The sequence below is a fragment of the Sorghum bicolor genome, chromosome 4, assembly GCF_000003195.3.
Source record: "Sorghum bicolor cultivar BTx623 chromosome 4, Sorghum_bicolor_NCBIv3, whole genome shotgun sequence".
Lineage (NCBI taxonomy): Eukaryota > Viridiplantae > Streptophyta > Magnoliopsida > Poales > Poaceae > Sorghum > Sorghum bicolor.
Window position 1 is genome coordinate 67,397,294 of NC_012873.2, and position 17,858 is coordinate 67,415,151.

At 42.3% G+C, this 17,858-nt stretch overlaps 2 protein-coding genes across 2 annotated transcripts; one reads left to right on the forward strand and one right to left on the reverse strand.

Annotated features, from left to right (window-relative positions):
• Positions 7,803-11,624, forward strand: LOC8084707 (FT-interacting protein 1). Its single transcript, XM_021458411.1, has one exon. It carries the CDS (start codon positions 8,189-8,191, stop codon positions 11,231-11,233), a length of 3,045 nt encoding a protein of 1,014 aa, XP_021314086.1. The 5' UTR covers positions 7,803-8,188; the 3' UTR covers positions 11,234-11,624.
• On the reverse strand, positions 13,206-16,043 carry LOC8056441 (haloacid dehalogenase-like hydrolase domain-containing protein At2g33255; the record flags this gene model as incomplete). Its single annotated transcript, XM_002454730.2, has 5 exons — positions 13,206-13,681; positions 14,079-14,213; positions 14,496-14,556; positions 15,302-15,344; positions 15,467-16,043. Coding segments are annotated over 5 exons (1,002 nt in total), but the record flags the coding sequence as incomplete, so codon positions are not given.

Consider the following 17,858-nt stretch of genomic DNA (forward strand, 5'->3'; position numbering starts at 1 on the left):
TACTAAACAAGACCTTAGTTACCAAAAAAAATTTGCAAATAATTTCACATTTCCTGTCATATGGAATCTTATGGTGTGCGTATGAAGTATTAAATATATATAAAAATAACAATTAATTATATAGTTTACCTGTAATTTACGAGACGAATCTTTTGAGTTTAGTTGGTTTATATTTGGATAATATTTGTTAAATACAAACAAAAATACTAAAATGTTTATTTTGCAAAAAAAAACTAAACAAGGTCTATATATGGTTAGACGAATACAGTACGTACTGTCTATTCGTTGGTCTAAAAAGTCATAGCTAAATATACTATTCATTAATTTAACATATAGAGTATGGTTTATAAGACAAGCGAAAAAATTTCGTATCGTCGTGTTAGAGAGGGGAAAGAAACATGCCATGCAACGCAATAAAAAGGCTTGTTAGTTTTAGATTTCTTGTTACATCAAATCTTGCAGCATATATATGGATCATTAAATATGGATAAAAATAATTACTAATTATACAATTTACCTGTAATTTGCGAGACAAATCTTTTAAGCCTAGTTAGTCTATAATTAGATAATATTGTCAAATACAAACGAAAATGCTAAAGTATTTATTTTGCAAAAAAAATAGAACTAAACAAGACATATATATGGTTAGACAAATACAATAGGTACTGCCTATTCGCTAGTCTGAAAAGCCATACCTAAATATACTATTCATTAATTTAACATATAAAAATATTTATAGAGGGGAAAACATGCGATGCAACGCAATAAAAGGCTTGTTTAATTCCTAAAAAGTTTTGCAAAAAGATTTAGATTTACTGTCACATCAAATTTTGCAGCATATGTATGGATCATTAAATATAGATAAAAATAATAACTAGTTATATAATTTATCTATAATTTACGAGACGAATCTTTTGAGCCTAGTTAATTTATGGTTGAACAATATTTGTCAAATACAAACGAAAATGTTATAATATCTATTTTGTAATTTTTTTGGAACTACCTTGTTTACTTTCCAAAAAATTTTGCAAAATAGAAATAGTAGTACCTTCGTTTGTATTTGACAAATATTATCTAATTATGTATTAACTAGGTTCAAAAGATTAATCTTATAAATTACAGATAAACTGTGAAATTAGTTATTTTTTTTATATTTAGTGTTTTATGCGTGAGCCGTAAGATTCACTGGAAATATAAAAAATTTTGCAAAAGTTTTTTAAGGCCCTGTTTAGTTTGCCACCCAAAATTTTTTCATCCATCCCATCGAATCTTTGGACACATGCATGGAACATTAGATATACATAAAAAATAAACTAATTACACAGTTTGGTTGAAAATCGCGAGATGAATCTTTTAAGCCTAGTTACTCTATAATTAGCCTTAAGTGCTACAGTGACCCACATGTGCTAATGACAGATTAATTATGCTTAATAGATTTGTCTTATCGTTTCCTGACGAGATATGTAATTTGTTTTTTTATTTGTTTATAAAAACCTCTTCCGACATCTTTCCGACACATTCGATGTGACATCTAGAAAATTTTCATGAACAATCTAAACAGGACCTAAACTAAACAAGGCCGAAGTTAAAGAAACAGCCGGCGCCGCGACGGGCAGGCGGTCGCTCGCCCCGACACGCGGGCGGATGGCCTCCGTGTTTCCGGCGGCACGTCGGCAGATGCTGTTGTTTGTTGCGTCGTCCTGCTCTTGTGTTCCCACTTCCGCCACGCTAGGCTAGGTCGTCTCTCGTCGCGTCCGCACGCCGTGGCTGCCGACCCGCCGTCATCAATGGAAACCGACTGACCACGACGAAGCAAATGCCCACCCGCGTTGGCGTGCGCGTGCAGCGAGACGGGCTTGGCGACCGGTACGGGTGTCGCCGCTCGTGCACCCTCAACAGTATAAATGGATTTACATAACAATCTCGCGCAATATTAAGAGCGTGCATATTAGATAAGTTTTTAATCAAGAGATATTTCTTCTTTGTACTCCCTTTGTTTGTGAAACCTTCAACTCCTATAATCCGTACAAGTTTAAGTTTGATCAACTTTATAGAAAAAAACATCGGTATCTCTAACATAAAATGAATATATTATAAAAATATATTCCATAATAAATCTAATATTATTAATTTAATATTATAAATCTTAGTGGTTTTTTGTTTTTTCTAAATCGGTCAAGGTTTTAAAATTTTGACTTAGTATAACTCTATAAATTAAAACTTAAAGAGATAGAGGGACTATTTTATTAAATTATATGAAGTAGCATGTTTACAACTAACTCATAATTCACCATTGGAGATGCCTTAAGAGTAGTTTAGCATGCGTTGGGTCAGAGGATTATCGGTCACATTGAATCTTACGATACATGCACGAAGCATTAAATATAGATTAAAAAAATAATTAATTGTATAGTCTGTCTATAATTTGCGAGACAAATCTTTTGAGCCTATTTAGTATATAATTGGACAATATTAACAAAATACAAAAGAAAATACTATAGTGTCCATTTTGCAAAACTAATTTAGTTCATGAAAATTTTTGATTTTGATGACGGTAGCACTTTCATTTGTATTTGTTAATTATTACTCAATCATTGACTAACGAGGCTCAGAATATTTGTCTCACAATTTATAGACAAATTATAGAATTAGTTTTGGTTTTCGATGTTTATATATGCGTGAACTAAACCAGGCCGTAAAGGAGGTGTACTCCTTGTTTCACTCCGTACTCGGGTCTTGTTTAGTTCATTTTTTTTACAAAATAAATATTATAACAATTTCGTTTATATTTGATAAATATTATTTAATTATAAATTAATTAGATTTAAAAAATTTATCTCTTACATTACAGACAAAATTTATGTAATTAATTATTATTTTTATTTATATTTAACTGAGAATTTGAATTTTTTGTTTTTTCTTTTTTGAAAACAAGGCCTTGCGCTGCCCTACACAATCCAATCCGACAAGGTGCAGCAGGCCTACTCCTCCTCCTACTCGTTGCAGAGTGTGTCTATCCAATCCCAAGGCCCCGGGACACGACGGCACGGCCACGGCGCAAGCAGGGAGCCGGAATTCCGGCCGGGTCCTGGCCGGCGGTCCCACCCCTCGCTTCTCGCGCCATGAAGGCAAAAGAAACGATCAGCCGCACGCACGCATGCTCCAACGTGCCTTCGACTTAAGCCTAGGTTGACTACCTAAGCTCGGTTAGTTTATCCAAAAACTAGTTTTTTTTTAATTTTTTATTATATCAAATCTTACGGTATATATATAAAATATTAAATAAAAATAAAAACTAAGACCTTGTTTAGTGTCTGAAGGAAAAAAATCCGCGACACTATATCATTTTTGTTTGTTTATGGTAATTATTGTTTAAATATGGACTAACTATACGTAAAAGATTCGTCTCGTCAATTCCGACCAAACTGTGTAATTAGTTTTTATTTTCGTCTATATTTAATACTCTAGGCATGCGTATAAAGATTCGATGTGATGAGAAATCTTGAAAAATTTTGGGTTTTTGGGTAGAAGTAAACAAGGCCTAATTACATAATTTACATGTAAATCGCGAGACGAATCTTTTAAACCGAATTACCCATTAGATAATATTTGACAAATAAAAACAAAAATACTACAACATCAAAAATAAAAAATGAATCTAAACAAGGCCTGATTACTATTTCCTCGGTTCCAAATTAAGGGCCTATTTGGAATAGAAAATTTTCAAAGAATTCAGTTCCTTGTATAATACAAAATACAAAATATCAATTATTTTAGAGTACAAAATATCAAATTTTTCATGATCATGTTTAGTTCTAACCAAAATTTAGAATTTATTACTCTTATTATGGTCTCTTGAGGCTTTTTTGGGCTTTTTTGGCCTATTGAGACTAAAATCTAAAATCTAAAATTTATTACTCTTATATTTAGCAATAGGGCCCCTACTTAAGTCTCAATAGCTAAATATAGGTGCTTATGTCAAAAACATTACTCCAGCAGAGCCCCTACACAAGACTCTATATTTAGTTGGGCACCCATATTCCTCCCCATATCACATTTTCGTTGGCCCAAGAGGACAACCCCCATCCTCTATCGCGTGTCCTAGCCCGAGCGCGCGCCCCCTCTCCCTCTTCCCCTACTTGTGCACAACACTCTACAGTCGCCGGCTCAGTTCTCCAATTGCATCCAAAACGAAGAAGAAAGAAATAATGACGAGTGGGTCTCTTCTGTTATTCTTTACTAAAAACAGGTTTTGGGGTCTAAATTTTGGGTGGTCTTGTTAGAGTTGAAGCAAAAAAATAAGCCCTAAAAAGTAAGAGGAGCATCCAAATCAAAAAGTAGGGACATTATTTTTGTGCTACTGCTGGAGTTTCTCTAACGATTTTAATCAAACGTAACAAATTTTATCTTTGCATTGCGTTAAAAAAGTGCATTCTTTTATGAAACAAGGATTAAATATGATTTTAGGATTCAGTTTCAAATACATTAGTCTTATAGAAAAATGACGCATGCGCCTCTAAAAAAATAACACGAGATGTAATGGCTGTACTTTGAAAATTGGAAAAGTAGGTAAGCCTACTTTTTTTATGGGTCAAAAGTTAGAAAGAAATTAAATCTAGAAATTTCATCTTTTTTTAGATTTGTTTTCAAATCCTTGAGTAAATGAGTAGGCAATTAAAAACAATATTAACATTTATGGCTCCAGATAAGTTTATTATAAAAATATATTTCATAAATGAGTAGCATTATTATATTGAATATTAATATATTTTATTTAAATAATAAAACTTGAAATTGGTTGGCTCAACAATATGCTATAATTGCATACTTTCTTGAAGGAATATAATACTTCCTCCAGCTTATCCTAGTATCGCCTTTCTATCAAAAGTATAATACCATTTTGATTTTGATTAGATTTATATAAAATAAAGCATCGTTAAGTCATAATGAAGTTCTATCTCCGTCTAGAAAGATATAATTTTAAGTCCGAACTAAATCAAACTTTTTTTAAAAATTTTGATTAAGTTTAATTTAAAGCGTCTACGCTATACTGTGTATTTTTTAAATATTATTAGTATTTATTAATTAAAATAGATGCACCACCGAAATAGTGTTTTAAATAGCAAGGTGCTCGTCGTCGTATCAGCTAGTTTGAAAGCCCTTGTTCATGAAAAGAAAAGTTTTTGATACTGTAGCATATTTATAACTAAGTAATTAGTGTATAATCATGAACTAATTAAACTTAAAAAATTATCTCCCAAAATATACGAATAAACTGTGCAATTAGTTATTTTTTAATCTATATTTAATATTCCATAAATGTATTTAAATGTTTGATGTGATGTGGTGAAAATTTTTTGGGTCAAAATTATGTTTCCAAAGGTTTCAAAATATTTTGGGCCAAATGCATTTTTTTGCTATTTTGCAGTTTGAAAGTAAACATGTCCAAAATATTTTGTTCCTAAACCTTTTGCAAAATTAAATAGGGACATTAGCCTTGTTTAGTTTAATTTTTTTTGCAAAATGGACACTGTAGCACATTCGTTTGTATTTGACAAATTTTATCCAATAGTAAAATAATTAGACTCAAAAGATTCGTCTCGTAAATTACGTATAAATTGTGTAATTATTTATTATTTATTTATATTTAATGCTCTATACATGTGCCACAAGATTCGATGTGACAAGGAATATGAAAAATTTTGTAAATTTTTTTAGAAAGTAAACACCAAAACTAAAAAATTTTTATGTTAGAATTTTGGTGGGCTACTTAAAATTTTGTGTTTTTGGGTTTTTTTTTAAAAAAAACTTCAAAAACTAAACAAGGCCTTGTTGTTGTTGGTGTTGTCACAGCAGATCAGTATCCTCACGAGGAACGCAAAGATGGTTTTCACACATGAGACGCTTCCGATTTCACTCTGGCATCGTTCAAAATCAGCGCGAGACGACAACCCAATCAAATTTCTCCACTCCAGCTCACTAGTGCATTCAAGGCGGACGATCCTTGCTACTCGCCCCCGCTGGCCGCAGCGGGAGCGCTCGCCATTGGAGCTAGGGATGAAAACGGATCGGATACGGACGCATATCACCGATATCATATTTGTTTTCATATTTCTGGTCAGATTCGGATTCGAATACGGATAATGTCAATAATGTCGGATAAGATATGATTGGATATCGACATCATAAATATATGAATTAAGTATTCGGATACGGATACGGTATCGGATATTGAATATTCGAACTCGGATACGGACAGATCTAAACCCCTCTAAACGAATTCGGTCTCGAATACGGTCGGAAAATATCCGTACCGTTTTCATCCCTAATTGGAGCTACTACTACTAGGGCCTTGTTTAGTTCCCAAAAAAATTTGCAAAATTTTTCAGATTCCCCGTCACATCGAATCTTTAGACACATGCATGAAGTACTAAATATAGATAAAAATAAAAACTAATTGCACAGTTTGGTCGGAATTGATGAGACAAATCTTTTGAGCCTAGTTAGTCCATGATTGGACAATATTTGTCAAATATAAACGAAAGAGGTACAGTGTCTATTTTGCAAAATATTTTGGAACTAAACAAGGCCTAGAGCAGTGGCATCCTATGCGGGTTGAGGAGTGACGTCACCACGCCCGCCGCCCATCTGCCGTTACAGAGGCGGAGGGGGCAGTCCGCCGGCCCGCGCAAGCTGCAAGCACCAAGCAGAGAAAGCAGAGAGTGATGACCAAGCCGCAGCGAAACCCCAAGGAGCTTGTTTAGGCTTTTTTGATTTCTCGTCGTACTAAATTTTATCGTAGGTGCATAGAGTATTAAATATAAATAAAAAAATAACTAAGAGCAAGTATTATAGTAGCTATAAGCTGACTAAATAGTTAAATGCTAAGGTAGATGAGAGAAAATAAAAACGGACTGTAAGCTTACAGCCGGTTCAAACATAATAACTAATAAAGTTTGTGAAAAAAACAAGTGGGCCATGTAGTGATGAGCTAACTATTATTATATAAGTAGTCTGCAAGAAGGCTATAAGGGCACTCACAATGCAGACTCTATCATAGAGTCTAAAGTTATTTATTACCTCGAACAATGTGGACTTAGAGTCTAAATAAGACTTGGAGTCTTATTTTTTCTACCTCTTTCTTTAATAAATATGCTGCCACATCAGTAAAATATCATAAATAATATGTAATTAAGTGTCTTGGACTCTGTGATAGAGTCTTGTATTGTGAGTGCCCTAAAAAAACCTTACAGTCAGTAGCTAGCTGTATTATTAGCCTTGTTCTAATTGCACAGTTACCTGCGAAACGTATCTTTTGAGCCTAGTTAGTTCATGATTTGATAGTATTTGTCAAATACAAATAAAAGTGATACAATGTCCATTTTACAATTTTTTTAGAATTAAACAAGGTTACAAGGCCTTAGTTCCTAAAGAATTTTATAATTTTTTTCAAATTCTCCGTCACATCAAATCTAACGTCACATACATAAAACATTAAATACAGATAAAAAATAATTAATTACATAGTTTATTTATAGTTTAAAATACAATTCTTTTAAGCTTAATTAATCTATAATTTTGCAAAAAAAAATCTATAATTAGATAATATTTATTAAATAAAAAAAATACAATATCGATTTTGTAAAATTTTTTAAAAATAAACTAGGCCCAAGCTGCAGCAGTGCAGCCAAACCCAAACGGCAACGGCAACGGCAACCCAAACGAAAACCCAAAACCCGCGCGGCGCGGGGCGCCTCAAAAACCACCCAAAGCGAAGCGCGCGGCAGACCAGAACAAAGCAGCCCCGGCCGCAGCGGCAGGAAGCAGAGAGCCAGAGCCACCACCACCGCGGCGGCATCGGCGACACCCCGCTGCCCGAGCTGCGAGCAGAGCCCACACCGCCTCGGCACCTCCCCCCCTTCCGCTTCCCTGACCCAGGCTCTCATCGATTGCGATGATGGAGATTCCTTCACGCGCGCCTGCCCCCTCCTCCTCGTCGTTCCTATCCGTATAAACCCTCCCCATTTCTCTTCCCCCCCAAAACCCCCCAAACAGAAACCGAAACGCACACGAGCCAAGAAGAACAACCTCTCCTTCCCCTTGGAAATCTCGGGGGAAATTTCGAATCTTTGAGTAGAGAAACTTGGATCGGCGGCCGCCTCCCGTCCGGTGACCGGAGACCGGAGGGATGACCAAGGCGGAGAAGCTGGTGGTGGAGGTGGTGGCGGCGCACAACCTCATGCCCAAGGACGGCCAGGGCTCCTCGTCGCCGTACGTGGAGGTTGAGTTCGAGCACCAGAAGCGCCGCACGCGGGCCAGGCCCAAGGAGCTCAACCCCGTCTGGAACGAGCGCCTCGTCTTCCCCGTCTCCGACCCAGACGACCTGCCCTACCGCGCCATCGACGTCGGGGTCTACAACGACCGCGGCGCCGCCGCGTCCGGAGCCGCCGCCGGCGGGGCTGCTCCGCACGGCCGGAACTTCCTCGGCAAGGTGCGCGTCCCGGCCGCCGGCGTGCCGGCGCCCGGCGAGGAGGCCGTGCCGCAGCTCTTCACTCTCGAGAAGCGCAGCCTCTTCTCCCACATCCGCGGCGAAATCACCCTCAAGATTTACCGCGTCAACTCCGGCGACGTCGTCGTCAAGTCCAAGCAGGAGAAGCCGGCCAAGGCGGTGGTGGTTGGGCCGGAGGTGGTGGCGGCGCCGACGGTGACTGGGCCCAAGAAGCACCCGCACCCGCATCCGCACCCACCGCCGCAGCCGCAGCAGCAGCACCAGCACCATCCGGTGGTGGCCGTGCAGCCGCTGCCTCCGCAGCCTGAGCCACCCATGGATATCATGCCGCAACCGCCGGTCCCGATGGCCATGAAGCCGGTGGTGATGCACGCGGACCCGTACCCCGTCCCGCCCATGTTCTCCGGCCCCGGGGACTTCTCGCTGAAGGAGACGCGGCCCCGCCTCGGCAGCGGCGTCGTCGCCGACAAGGCCAGCGCGACCTACGACCTGGTGGAGCAGGTGGAGTACCTCTACGTGCGCGTGGTGCGCGCGCGCGGCGTGCCCATGGTGACCGAGGCCGTCGCGGAGGTCAAGCTCGGCAACTACCGCGGCGTGACGCCGGCCGTCCCTTCGCACAACTGGGACCAGGTGTTCGCCTTCTCCAGGGAGACCATCCAGTCGTCGTTCGTCGAGGTGTTCGTGCGCGCACGCGGCAGCGACGACCACGTCGGCCGCGTGTGGTTCGACCTCTCCGAGGTGCCGCGCCGCGCGCCACCCGACAGCACGCTCGCCCCGCAGTGGTACAGCATGGAGGACCGCAAGGGACAGCGCGGCGGCGCGGAGGTGATGCTCGCCGTCTGGTTCGGCACTCAGGCCGACGAGTCCTTCGCCGAGGCCTGGCACTCCAAGGCCGCCGGCGTCCATGGCAACGGGGCGCTTGGCTCCATCAGGTCCCAGGTGTACGTCGCGCCCAAGCTCTGGTATCTTCGTGTCTCCGTCATTGAAGGGCAGGATTTGTTCCCGATGGACAAGGGCGCATTGCCAATCGGCCGATTCCCGGAGCTCTTCGTGCGTGCGCAGGTGGGGAGCCAGATTATGCGCACACGGCCGGCGCCGGTGGTGTCTACACGGGGACCTGCAAGTCCGTTCTGGAATGAAGACCTGATGTTTGTGGTGGCAGAGCCATTTGAAGAGTTCTTGGTGCTGTCTGTGGAAGACCGTGTGTCCCCAGGGCGGGATGAGTTGCTTGGCCGCCTTGTTGTGCCAGTGTCTGCCATTGAGAGGCGGTGGGATTGGAAGCCAGTGGTTTCGAGATGGTTTGGGTTGGACCGTGGTACTGCCGGTGGCAATGTTGCTGCCAACAATGTGCACAGGTTTGGGAGCCGCCGTGTGCATCTCCGGCTAAGTCTTGATGGAGGTTACCATGTCCTGGATGAGGCTACAGCTTACAGCAGCGACCTTCAGCCCACAGCAAAACAGCTATGGAAACCACATGTTGGGGTGCTTGAGGTTGGTGTTCTTGGTGCCACTGGACTAATGCCAATGAAGTCCCGAGATGGTAGGGGTGCGACAACGGATGCTTATTGTGTTGCAAAGTATGGCCAGAAGTGGATCCGCACACGCACTCTTGTTGATTCATTGTGCCCCCGGTGGAACGAGCAGTACACATGGGAGGTGTTTGACCCCTGCACTGTCATCACTGTTGGTGTGTTTGACAATTGCCATGTTGGCAACACATCTGGGAGTACTACTATGGCTGCCCGTGATAATTGCATTGGCAAAGTTCGTATTCGGCTTTCGACATTGGAGACTGATAGGGTGTATACCCATGCCTACCCTTTGCTGATGCTGCATCCGTCAGGGGTCAAGAAGATGGGGGAACTTCACCTAGCTGTGCGCTTCGCCTGTGGCAATGCTGGCAACATGTTCCATGCCTATGCACGCCCTTTGCTTCCGAAGATGCACTATGCGGAGCCACTCCTCGTGCGCCAGGTTGAGACTCTTCGGTCCCAGGCCACCAATGTGGTTGCAGCTCGACTTGGACGTGCTGAGCCGCCCCTTGGCAAGGAGGTTGTTGAGTACATGCTTGATCATCGTTCAAACCTGTGGAGCATGAGGCGCAGCAAAGCGAACTTCTTTCGCCTGATCAATGTGCTCTCTGGTCCTATCGCTATTGGCAGGTGGTTTGAGCTTGTCCGCTCTTGGCAGCGCCCGGTGCATTCATGCCTTGCTGTATTCACATTCCTGGTGTTCCTCACAATGCCAGAGCTGATTCTTCCAACAGCCTTTCTGGCCATGGCGTTTGCCGGGCTTTGGAGGTATAGAGTCCGCCCAAGGCACCCGCCTCACATGGAGATGAGGCTGTCTCATGCAGATGGAGCCACTGCAGATGAGCTGGATGAGGAGTTTGACACATTCCCCTCAACCCGTGGGGATGTCGTGCGCTTCCGATATGACCGCCTCCGCAGTGTGGCTGGGAGAGTTCAGACAGTGGTAGGCGACATTGCAACACAGGGTGAGAGGATGCAGGCCGTCCTTAGCTGGCGTGACCCTAGGGCGACACTGCTCTTCGCCATCGCCTGTGTATCTGCTGCAGTGATTGCATATTGTGTTCCTATGAAGGTGATGATTGGGATGTGGGGCCTTTACGCCATGCGTCCACCGAGGTTCAGGAGCAGGATGCCTTCCCCACTGATGAACTTCTTCCGAAGGCTTCCTTCTAGGGCTGACATCCTGCTCTGATCCTGGTGATTCCTACTCTGCTGGCTGGCTGTGGATAGTCAGCAGGCCTTCTGATTTGATTAGGTGATTTTGGCGGGAAGGGTGAGGAGCTTCACCAAAGGAATCAAGGAAGAAACAAATTAGTCTGCTGTAGTAGGTGCCTGATGTGGTGGTTGTTTAGTTTAATGTTGTTACCCTGTTAGTGTTTGGTAATGCAGTACTATGTTGCTGTGTGATGTGTCTGGTAGTAGTTGTAGGCTTTGCAGTACTAGCAGCTGCAGTGATGCTGTTCTTGTGCTTCAGTTGAAGTTGTGCAAAGACTAGTTGAGTAGTAGTAAGTAGATTGTGATGTTTGCGGCAAACTGGTGAGATTATGAGTTTCAGTTTAATTAGAAAACTGTTTGGATCTTTATGCCCTGTGCTTCTAAACTTTGCTGGATGCTGTGTGCCAAAGTACCAGTAGCAAATGCAGAATGTGTTCTTTGGAGCTCAGCGGTACAATTGTCTCCTTGTCTCTTAAGTCTGTTTGTTCTTGAAAGATGGGCATGGTCATTGCTCGTTTCACGTGTGCGTGGCTTTTCCTGCGAAGGTGGAGTATACTATCATATCCTCCAGACTAAGATGTTTTGTTAGTTTGTCTCCATTCTGTTCCCATGTGGCTCCAGGCTTAAAGTAATGGAGCAAGGAATTGTTGTTCCTTGTCTGTACTGCAGTGAGGTGTTTTCTGTTGATTAACCGATGTTTCTGCATAGAATTTGTAGACTGTCTGTGCTCGTGGCATCCACTCGCCCCATTGCAGGGCATATTCTGTTTCTGATGGAGCAATGGTCAGGCCATGTTTTGAACTGGCCAACGCAAGGGTAAAAGGTTCATGTACTATCACTGTGTATTGTTTGTTGCCTTTTGTGCTCAAAAGCTTTTGCTTGTCTTGGGAGGGTCGGCATGTTGCTTTGTACTAGACATGGACCCATGAGCTTCTGGATAAGAAGGGCCAAGATTAGATGAATGATTAGATTATATGGTGGCAGTTATCCGGTACGGGTTGCTGTGAAACTGGAAGAAGGGGACTATGGTGCATTGTGAAAGAAGGCACTGCCTCCATCATGAAACGGATGCAATTCTAGATCTGTCTGAAGCGAAATTATCCAAAATTTGATCAAATTTATAGAACACAGTAGTAATCTTTATGATCCAAACTATATGTATTATGAAAATACATTCTATGACAAATCTAATAACACTTATATGGTATATTGTGTACTGGCAATTTTTTTTTTCATATGTAAACTTGGCCAAATTCAAATTAGCTTGAATTGGCGCTACGGTGGGAGCGGAATACTGAGCTTGCGGCCAAATTAACATCATTTAATCCACAGAAAGGGCTGCAGAGAGTTTTTTACCGTTACAGACAACCGATGAAAAGGGATTGGTAATGCAAGCTAAGCTAGGCATATGATGAGGGCAACGTATCATATGCAACCCAGCTTCATGTACAACCTATGCAACCACCGATTAAGGCCACAAGATCTAGATCCAATGTCTGAAGTTTTTTTTCACTTAAACCCCTCCACCTGTGGGTGTAAATCTAACCCGTGTGTATCCAGATGGAAGGGTTTAAGTTAAAAAACCTCAGACGTTGGATCTATATCATGTGATTTTAATTGGTGGTTGCATAGGTTGCACACGAAGCTGGGTTGCATGTGATGAGTTATTACTTGTGGAAAGATACTTTGGCCGTCTGGCTCTGGCGTTTCATCCCAAAGATGCCTGTCAGAAATCTCTCTCCAAAGTCCAAACTATTGGTGTTCATAGTTCTCAGAATCTAAAGTTCAGGAGACAAAAAACATTCCAAGCTGCTATTATGAATTAGTAGCTGCAGGAATATCTCCCAGCAGAAGTCAAATAGAAGCAACTGATGCTCTTTGCATCACCAAGAAGATTAACCCAAGCAACTAATGCTGTGTGAAAGAGAATGCCCACCTTGAGAACCAAATTGAACGAATGGTATCCATGGATTTTTTTTTTGTTATATTCTGAATTGCCAGATACTTATGGCCATTTGAGTCACTTAACCACACAAGCTGATTTAGTCAGGGATAACATATGATCGTAGATTTACAACAAATCGAATCACTTCATTGCCATTTAATCCACATTTGGAACAGCCATTCAGAGCTTCTGATACTTGAAAGTTGAAATGGCATCAACATTGTCCACATTATTCAAGGTGTTGGTTGGGTAGCCGATTTCACATTAGCGGGCAAGTCCAATAAAACTTCAGTGTCATATTCTACTCTCAGCAGGTACTGGTGCCAAATCGAAGTGCTCCTCCAGCACAGTGAACACTTCTGTAAGCGAGGACACCTTGAAGTCAGGTTTAACTTCCTCAGGCAAACAATCATGAGGACCATATCGCCCTGTTTCATCGAGCAAGCAAGTAAAAGCTCCTGCCTTCTTTCCACAAACAACCTGAAATTTTTTCAAATGACAAGTAATTAAGTGAAAGCGCAATGTGACCAACTTCAGTTTATAGTTTACCAAAAAAAAAATGCAAGAGAATACTTAAGGAACTAGTCAGTTAGTAAAGCAAAATGAGACCAAATTATGTTGGTTTAGCTATGATGCAACTATGCAAGGACAATTTACAAGCACAGAGCCAGGGACTCAGGGTTAACTTTTTAAAAAAAATGTTATGGTGAAATTGCATGTAGACATGAGCCATGGAATTTTATTTCTGGTTATTTCATCATGCCAATTGAAAACATGGAAGAGAATGTGCAAGTGCAGCTCCCTCCGCTTGTTCTTAGTCGGCATATATGGCAACCCTTTATACGCTACAGCCTGTAATCAGTTGAAGAACGCTCACATCATCCTTGAGACTGTCGCCGACCATGATCACTTCGTGTGGCGGAATGTTCCAAGTGGAGCATATGTGAAGCAGTGGAGCTGGATCTGGCTTATAGGGGTGAAATTCTCTACTAAGTGCAGGAGTGAACATCATCTGCAGAAATCCCAAACACAAAGGTAGAGAAGAATAAACTCACTAAATGCAATGTCATAATAATTAAAAAATTGTACATCTGTCCCACTTCAGTATTGCAGCACAATGACAAGCAATGAATCAGATCACTGAGAGAGCAAATAATATGGGCATGATCTCATAATAATCTGGAAAAAGTTACTACATTATGATAAAACAGACTCCACAGGTATATGAGAGCCAGAAATAACCAAATGGGAATGCCGAATTAGTAATCAGCAGGAGGGTAATGCAACAACTTACACCAAACCTTTGGTGAAACAAATCAACTGCGTCCTTCACATTACGGGTGATCAAACCTCTTCTGCAAAAAGTTGAGGCCAGGAATCAAAAGCTGAATATACGTTTCTAAAACAACAAATGATTGACAGACAAAAATACAATGATTGCAGTTATCCATGCATATTAGGCAAGATAAACTCAATCACTTTTGAAATGACACCGACACATGTTCGATAATAGGCATGAACTCGATTGCTTGTGTCAAGCAACAGTACCCACTCGGGTACATGCAATAAACTAGAGAAGTGAAAATCAGCCTTTTAACACACAGCAGTACATCATTGATGTTAGTCGAATTCTTTCTGATCAATCTATGGTTCGACTAGCAGCATAAGTCACAGAATTGCTATTGGCATCTTTTGAAGTGGCACGGTTGCATACAAAATTTTCAGAGAACGATGTGCTTGTATAAGAATTAGACGAGAATATAGAATATGGTACAGCCATCGCAAACGTGTAGTATGTATGACAGTATGAATGAAAACATTAGTCAGCAGTACACTGCAAGTACAAATTTTCCTTGCTGAGAAATTGTTCTTAAGTTTCTGCAATGCAACTTCCAATCAGACAAGCACTCTGACATTTCATTTGGCATCGACTCATGATCATCTGTATCACGATCAGATTTTGAAGCAGCTAAGTTTTGAATCGAAACCGGCAGGTGAAAATACCACGCGAACCCAATATCAAAGCTGGAGGAATTCCACACAGAGAGTCAGCCCGAAGGAAGCAATTGAAGTTGCATTTTGGAGGTAGCAAGCACTGACCTGATCTGCTTTGCGTCCAGGAAGCCACATAGCTCCGAGGCCCCTGCATATATCCAGGACAAATCGCAAGCAGTCACACACCACACCGAGTGTCACCGAGCTACAAACTGCGAATCCAGAAGCAGCAGCAAGGCAAGCAGGGTGGACTGGTGGTGGCCGCCTGACCGGGCATGATCTGGAGGCGGTCGAGCCCCTCCTGTCCGAAGCGCGCGATAACCTCGTACGCGTGGCGCTGCTTGTCGGGGTCCCAGTCCTCGATGCAGTGGAGGATATCGACGGCGCCTCCCCCGGCCGCGAGCGCCGCGGCGTAGGCCGCCTCCCCGCCGAGCACCTCGCGGTACATGGCCTGGAAGTCGATGACGGGTACCGTCAGGGTGCCGTCCATGTCGAAGACCACCCCGCGCAGCGGCCGCCGCCTCGGCCCCGGGGCGGGTGCGGGCGCGGGCGCGGCGGAGGCGGAAGCGAAGGCGGAGGTGGACATGACCCGGCGGCCGCCGACGGCGCGGCGGCGAGGGAGGGGCGCGGCGCTCGCGGCGAGGGGCCCGCCGAGGAGCATGCGTGGCGTGATCTGGGCCGCTAGATGAGCCCGTATCGGGTAGCTACGGTGGGGTTTATGGGCCGCCTGATTGTCTGGTGCGGCCTGCGGGTGGTGTTGGCCTGTGTCTGTGTGGAGGGGAGTATTTCGCCGTGGCGGGCTTTCGCTGTCCCATGCTGTGAGGGGAAGTAATAAACTCGGTTGTATTTTTTATATTTCACTAGGTGTAACGGGTGAAAATCAAGTGATATATTCTAAGTGATACTACAGAGAATCAAACACAACCACATTGTATATTTCTACAATTTCACGAGTTACATACTATCTACCACCTATCAGACTGAGACTTCAATTGGCAAAATAGCAACCCTGATTGAGAGTTTGAGCTTATCTATCAAATCTATCAGTCATTTAGTTGTATTTTTCTCTCACAATAAATTAATAAAGAGTATTTTCAGCTCAGTTTCAGCCAAGCAAATATTTTCTTTGTTTTTACTTGTTCGCTACATCATTTTGCGGCTGATGCTAATACTAATTTGTTGTGCTATACCTTTTCAACCACGATATAGTGTAGGAATTTACCATCAGTAAATAGTAATTACAGCAAAACGTTTGGACTCTCTCATCTGACCATACCACGCGCAGACGTGCTGTGTCCCGGTATATATATCCAACAATTCACACTGGCGGTTGTTTAGGCTAACACGGAGCACGGAGTAAGCCGAAGTGCCGGACCGGCACAGAATAAGCAGGAGGGTGAATCTATTCCTAGATCTGCTCTGTGTCTTGTCATTTTAAAGATGAAGACGGTGCTCTAGACAGATACCTATGGTTTTTTTTTAGTGTAACTAAATAAACTAAATTAATGGGAGGTGATATGAACACTGGATATTTCCACAAGAGAGCTAATGGGAGGAAAAGGAAGATGCATATATCTAGTTTGGAACATAATGATCAAAAGCTGGATTCACCAGAACAATTAAAAACACATATTACAGAGTATTACAAAACTTTGTTTGGGAGAGTAGAGTTAGTAGACATCCATCTAGAACCTGATATGTGGTCGGTGAACCAGAGATTATCTAGTGAAGAGAATGAATGGCTTACTAGACCTTTTAGTCTTGAGGAACTTGATTTTGCTCTTAAAGAGATGAAAAATAATACAGCACCTGGGCCGGATGGGTTCAATGTACATTTCTTTAAGACTTTCTGGAGTTTCATCAGATATGATATAAAAGAAATGTTGGACGGTTTACACTGTGGTCGTTTAGAGCTTTGGAGATTGAATTATGGGGTGATCATCTTGCTGCCAAAAGTGAAACCGGCGGTAAATGTTAAGCAGTTTAGGCCAATCTGCCTGCTGAATGTTATCTACAAAATTATCACCAAAGTGCTGACGATAAGATTGACTAAGGTGATAGACAAGCTGATTAGCCCTTTTCAGACTGCTTTCATTCCAGGAAGAAACATTCTAGAGGGTATAGTGATTGCTCAAGAGGTGCTTCATGAACTGAAAGTAACAAAAACACCTGGAGTGATTCTAAAGCTGGATTTTGAGAAAGCATACGACAAAGTCAGCTGGTCTTTCTTAGAGGAAGTTATGAGAGCTAAGGGTTTTGATGAAGTGTGGATTCAATGGATTAACTGTGCTGTCAAAGGTGGAAGAGTTTGCATTGATGTCAATGGTGAACGAGGAGAATTCTTCAGAAGTTTCAAGGGTTTACGTCAGGGAGACCCTCTATCTCCTCTTTTGTTTAACTTGGTAGCGGATGCCCTCTCTAATATGCTGCCCAGAGCAAGCGAGGCGGGCATAATCCAGGGTGTAGTGCCAAACCTAATTGATGGAGGACTAACCCATCTACAGTATGCAGATGATACTGTCATCTTTCTGAGTTTCTCCTTTGAGAATTTGAGGAACTTGAGAATAATTCTAAACTGTTATGAAGCATTATCTGGAATGAAAATAAATTTTGATAAAAGTGAGGTGTTTACAATGGGTGTGTCCGAGGAAGATCGATAGGA

Bases quoted from the DNA above. Each gene is read 5' to 3' on its own strand.
- LOC8084707 (XM_021458411.1), top strand. From the start codon at position 8,189: ATGACCAAGGCGGAGAAGCTGGTGGTGGAGGTGGTGGCGGCGCACAAC.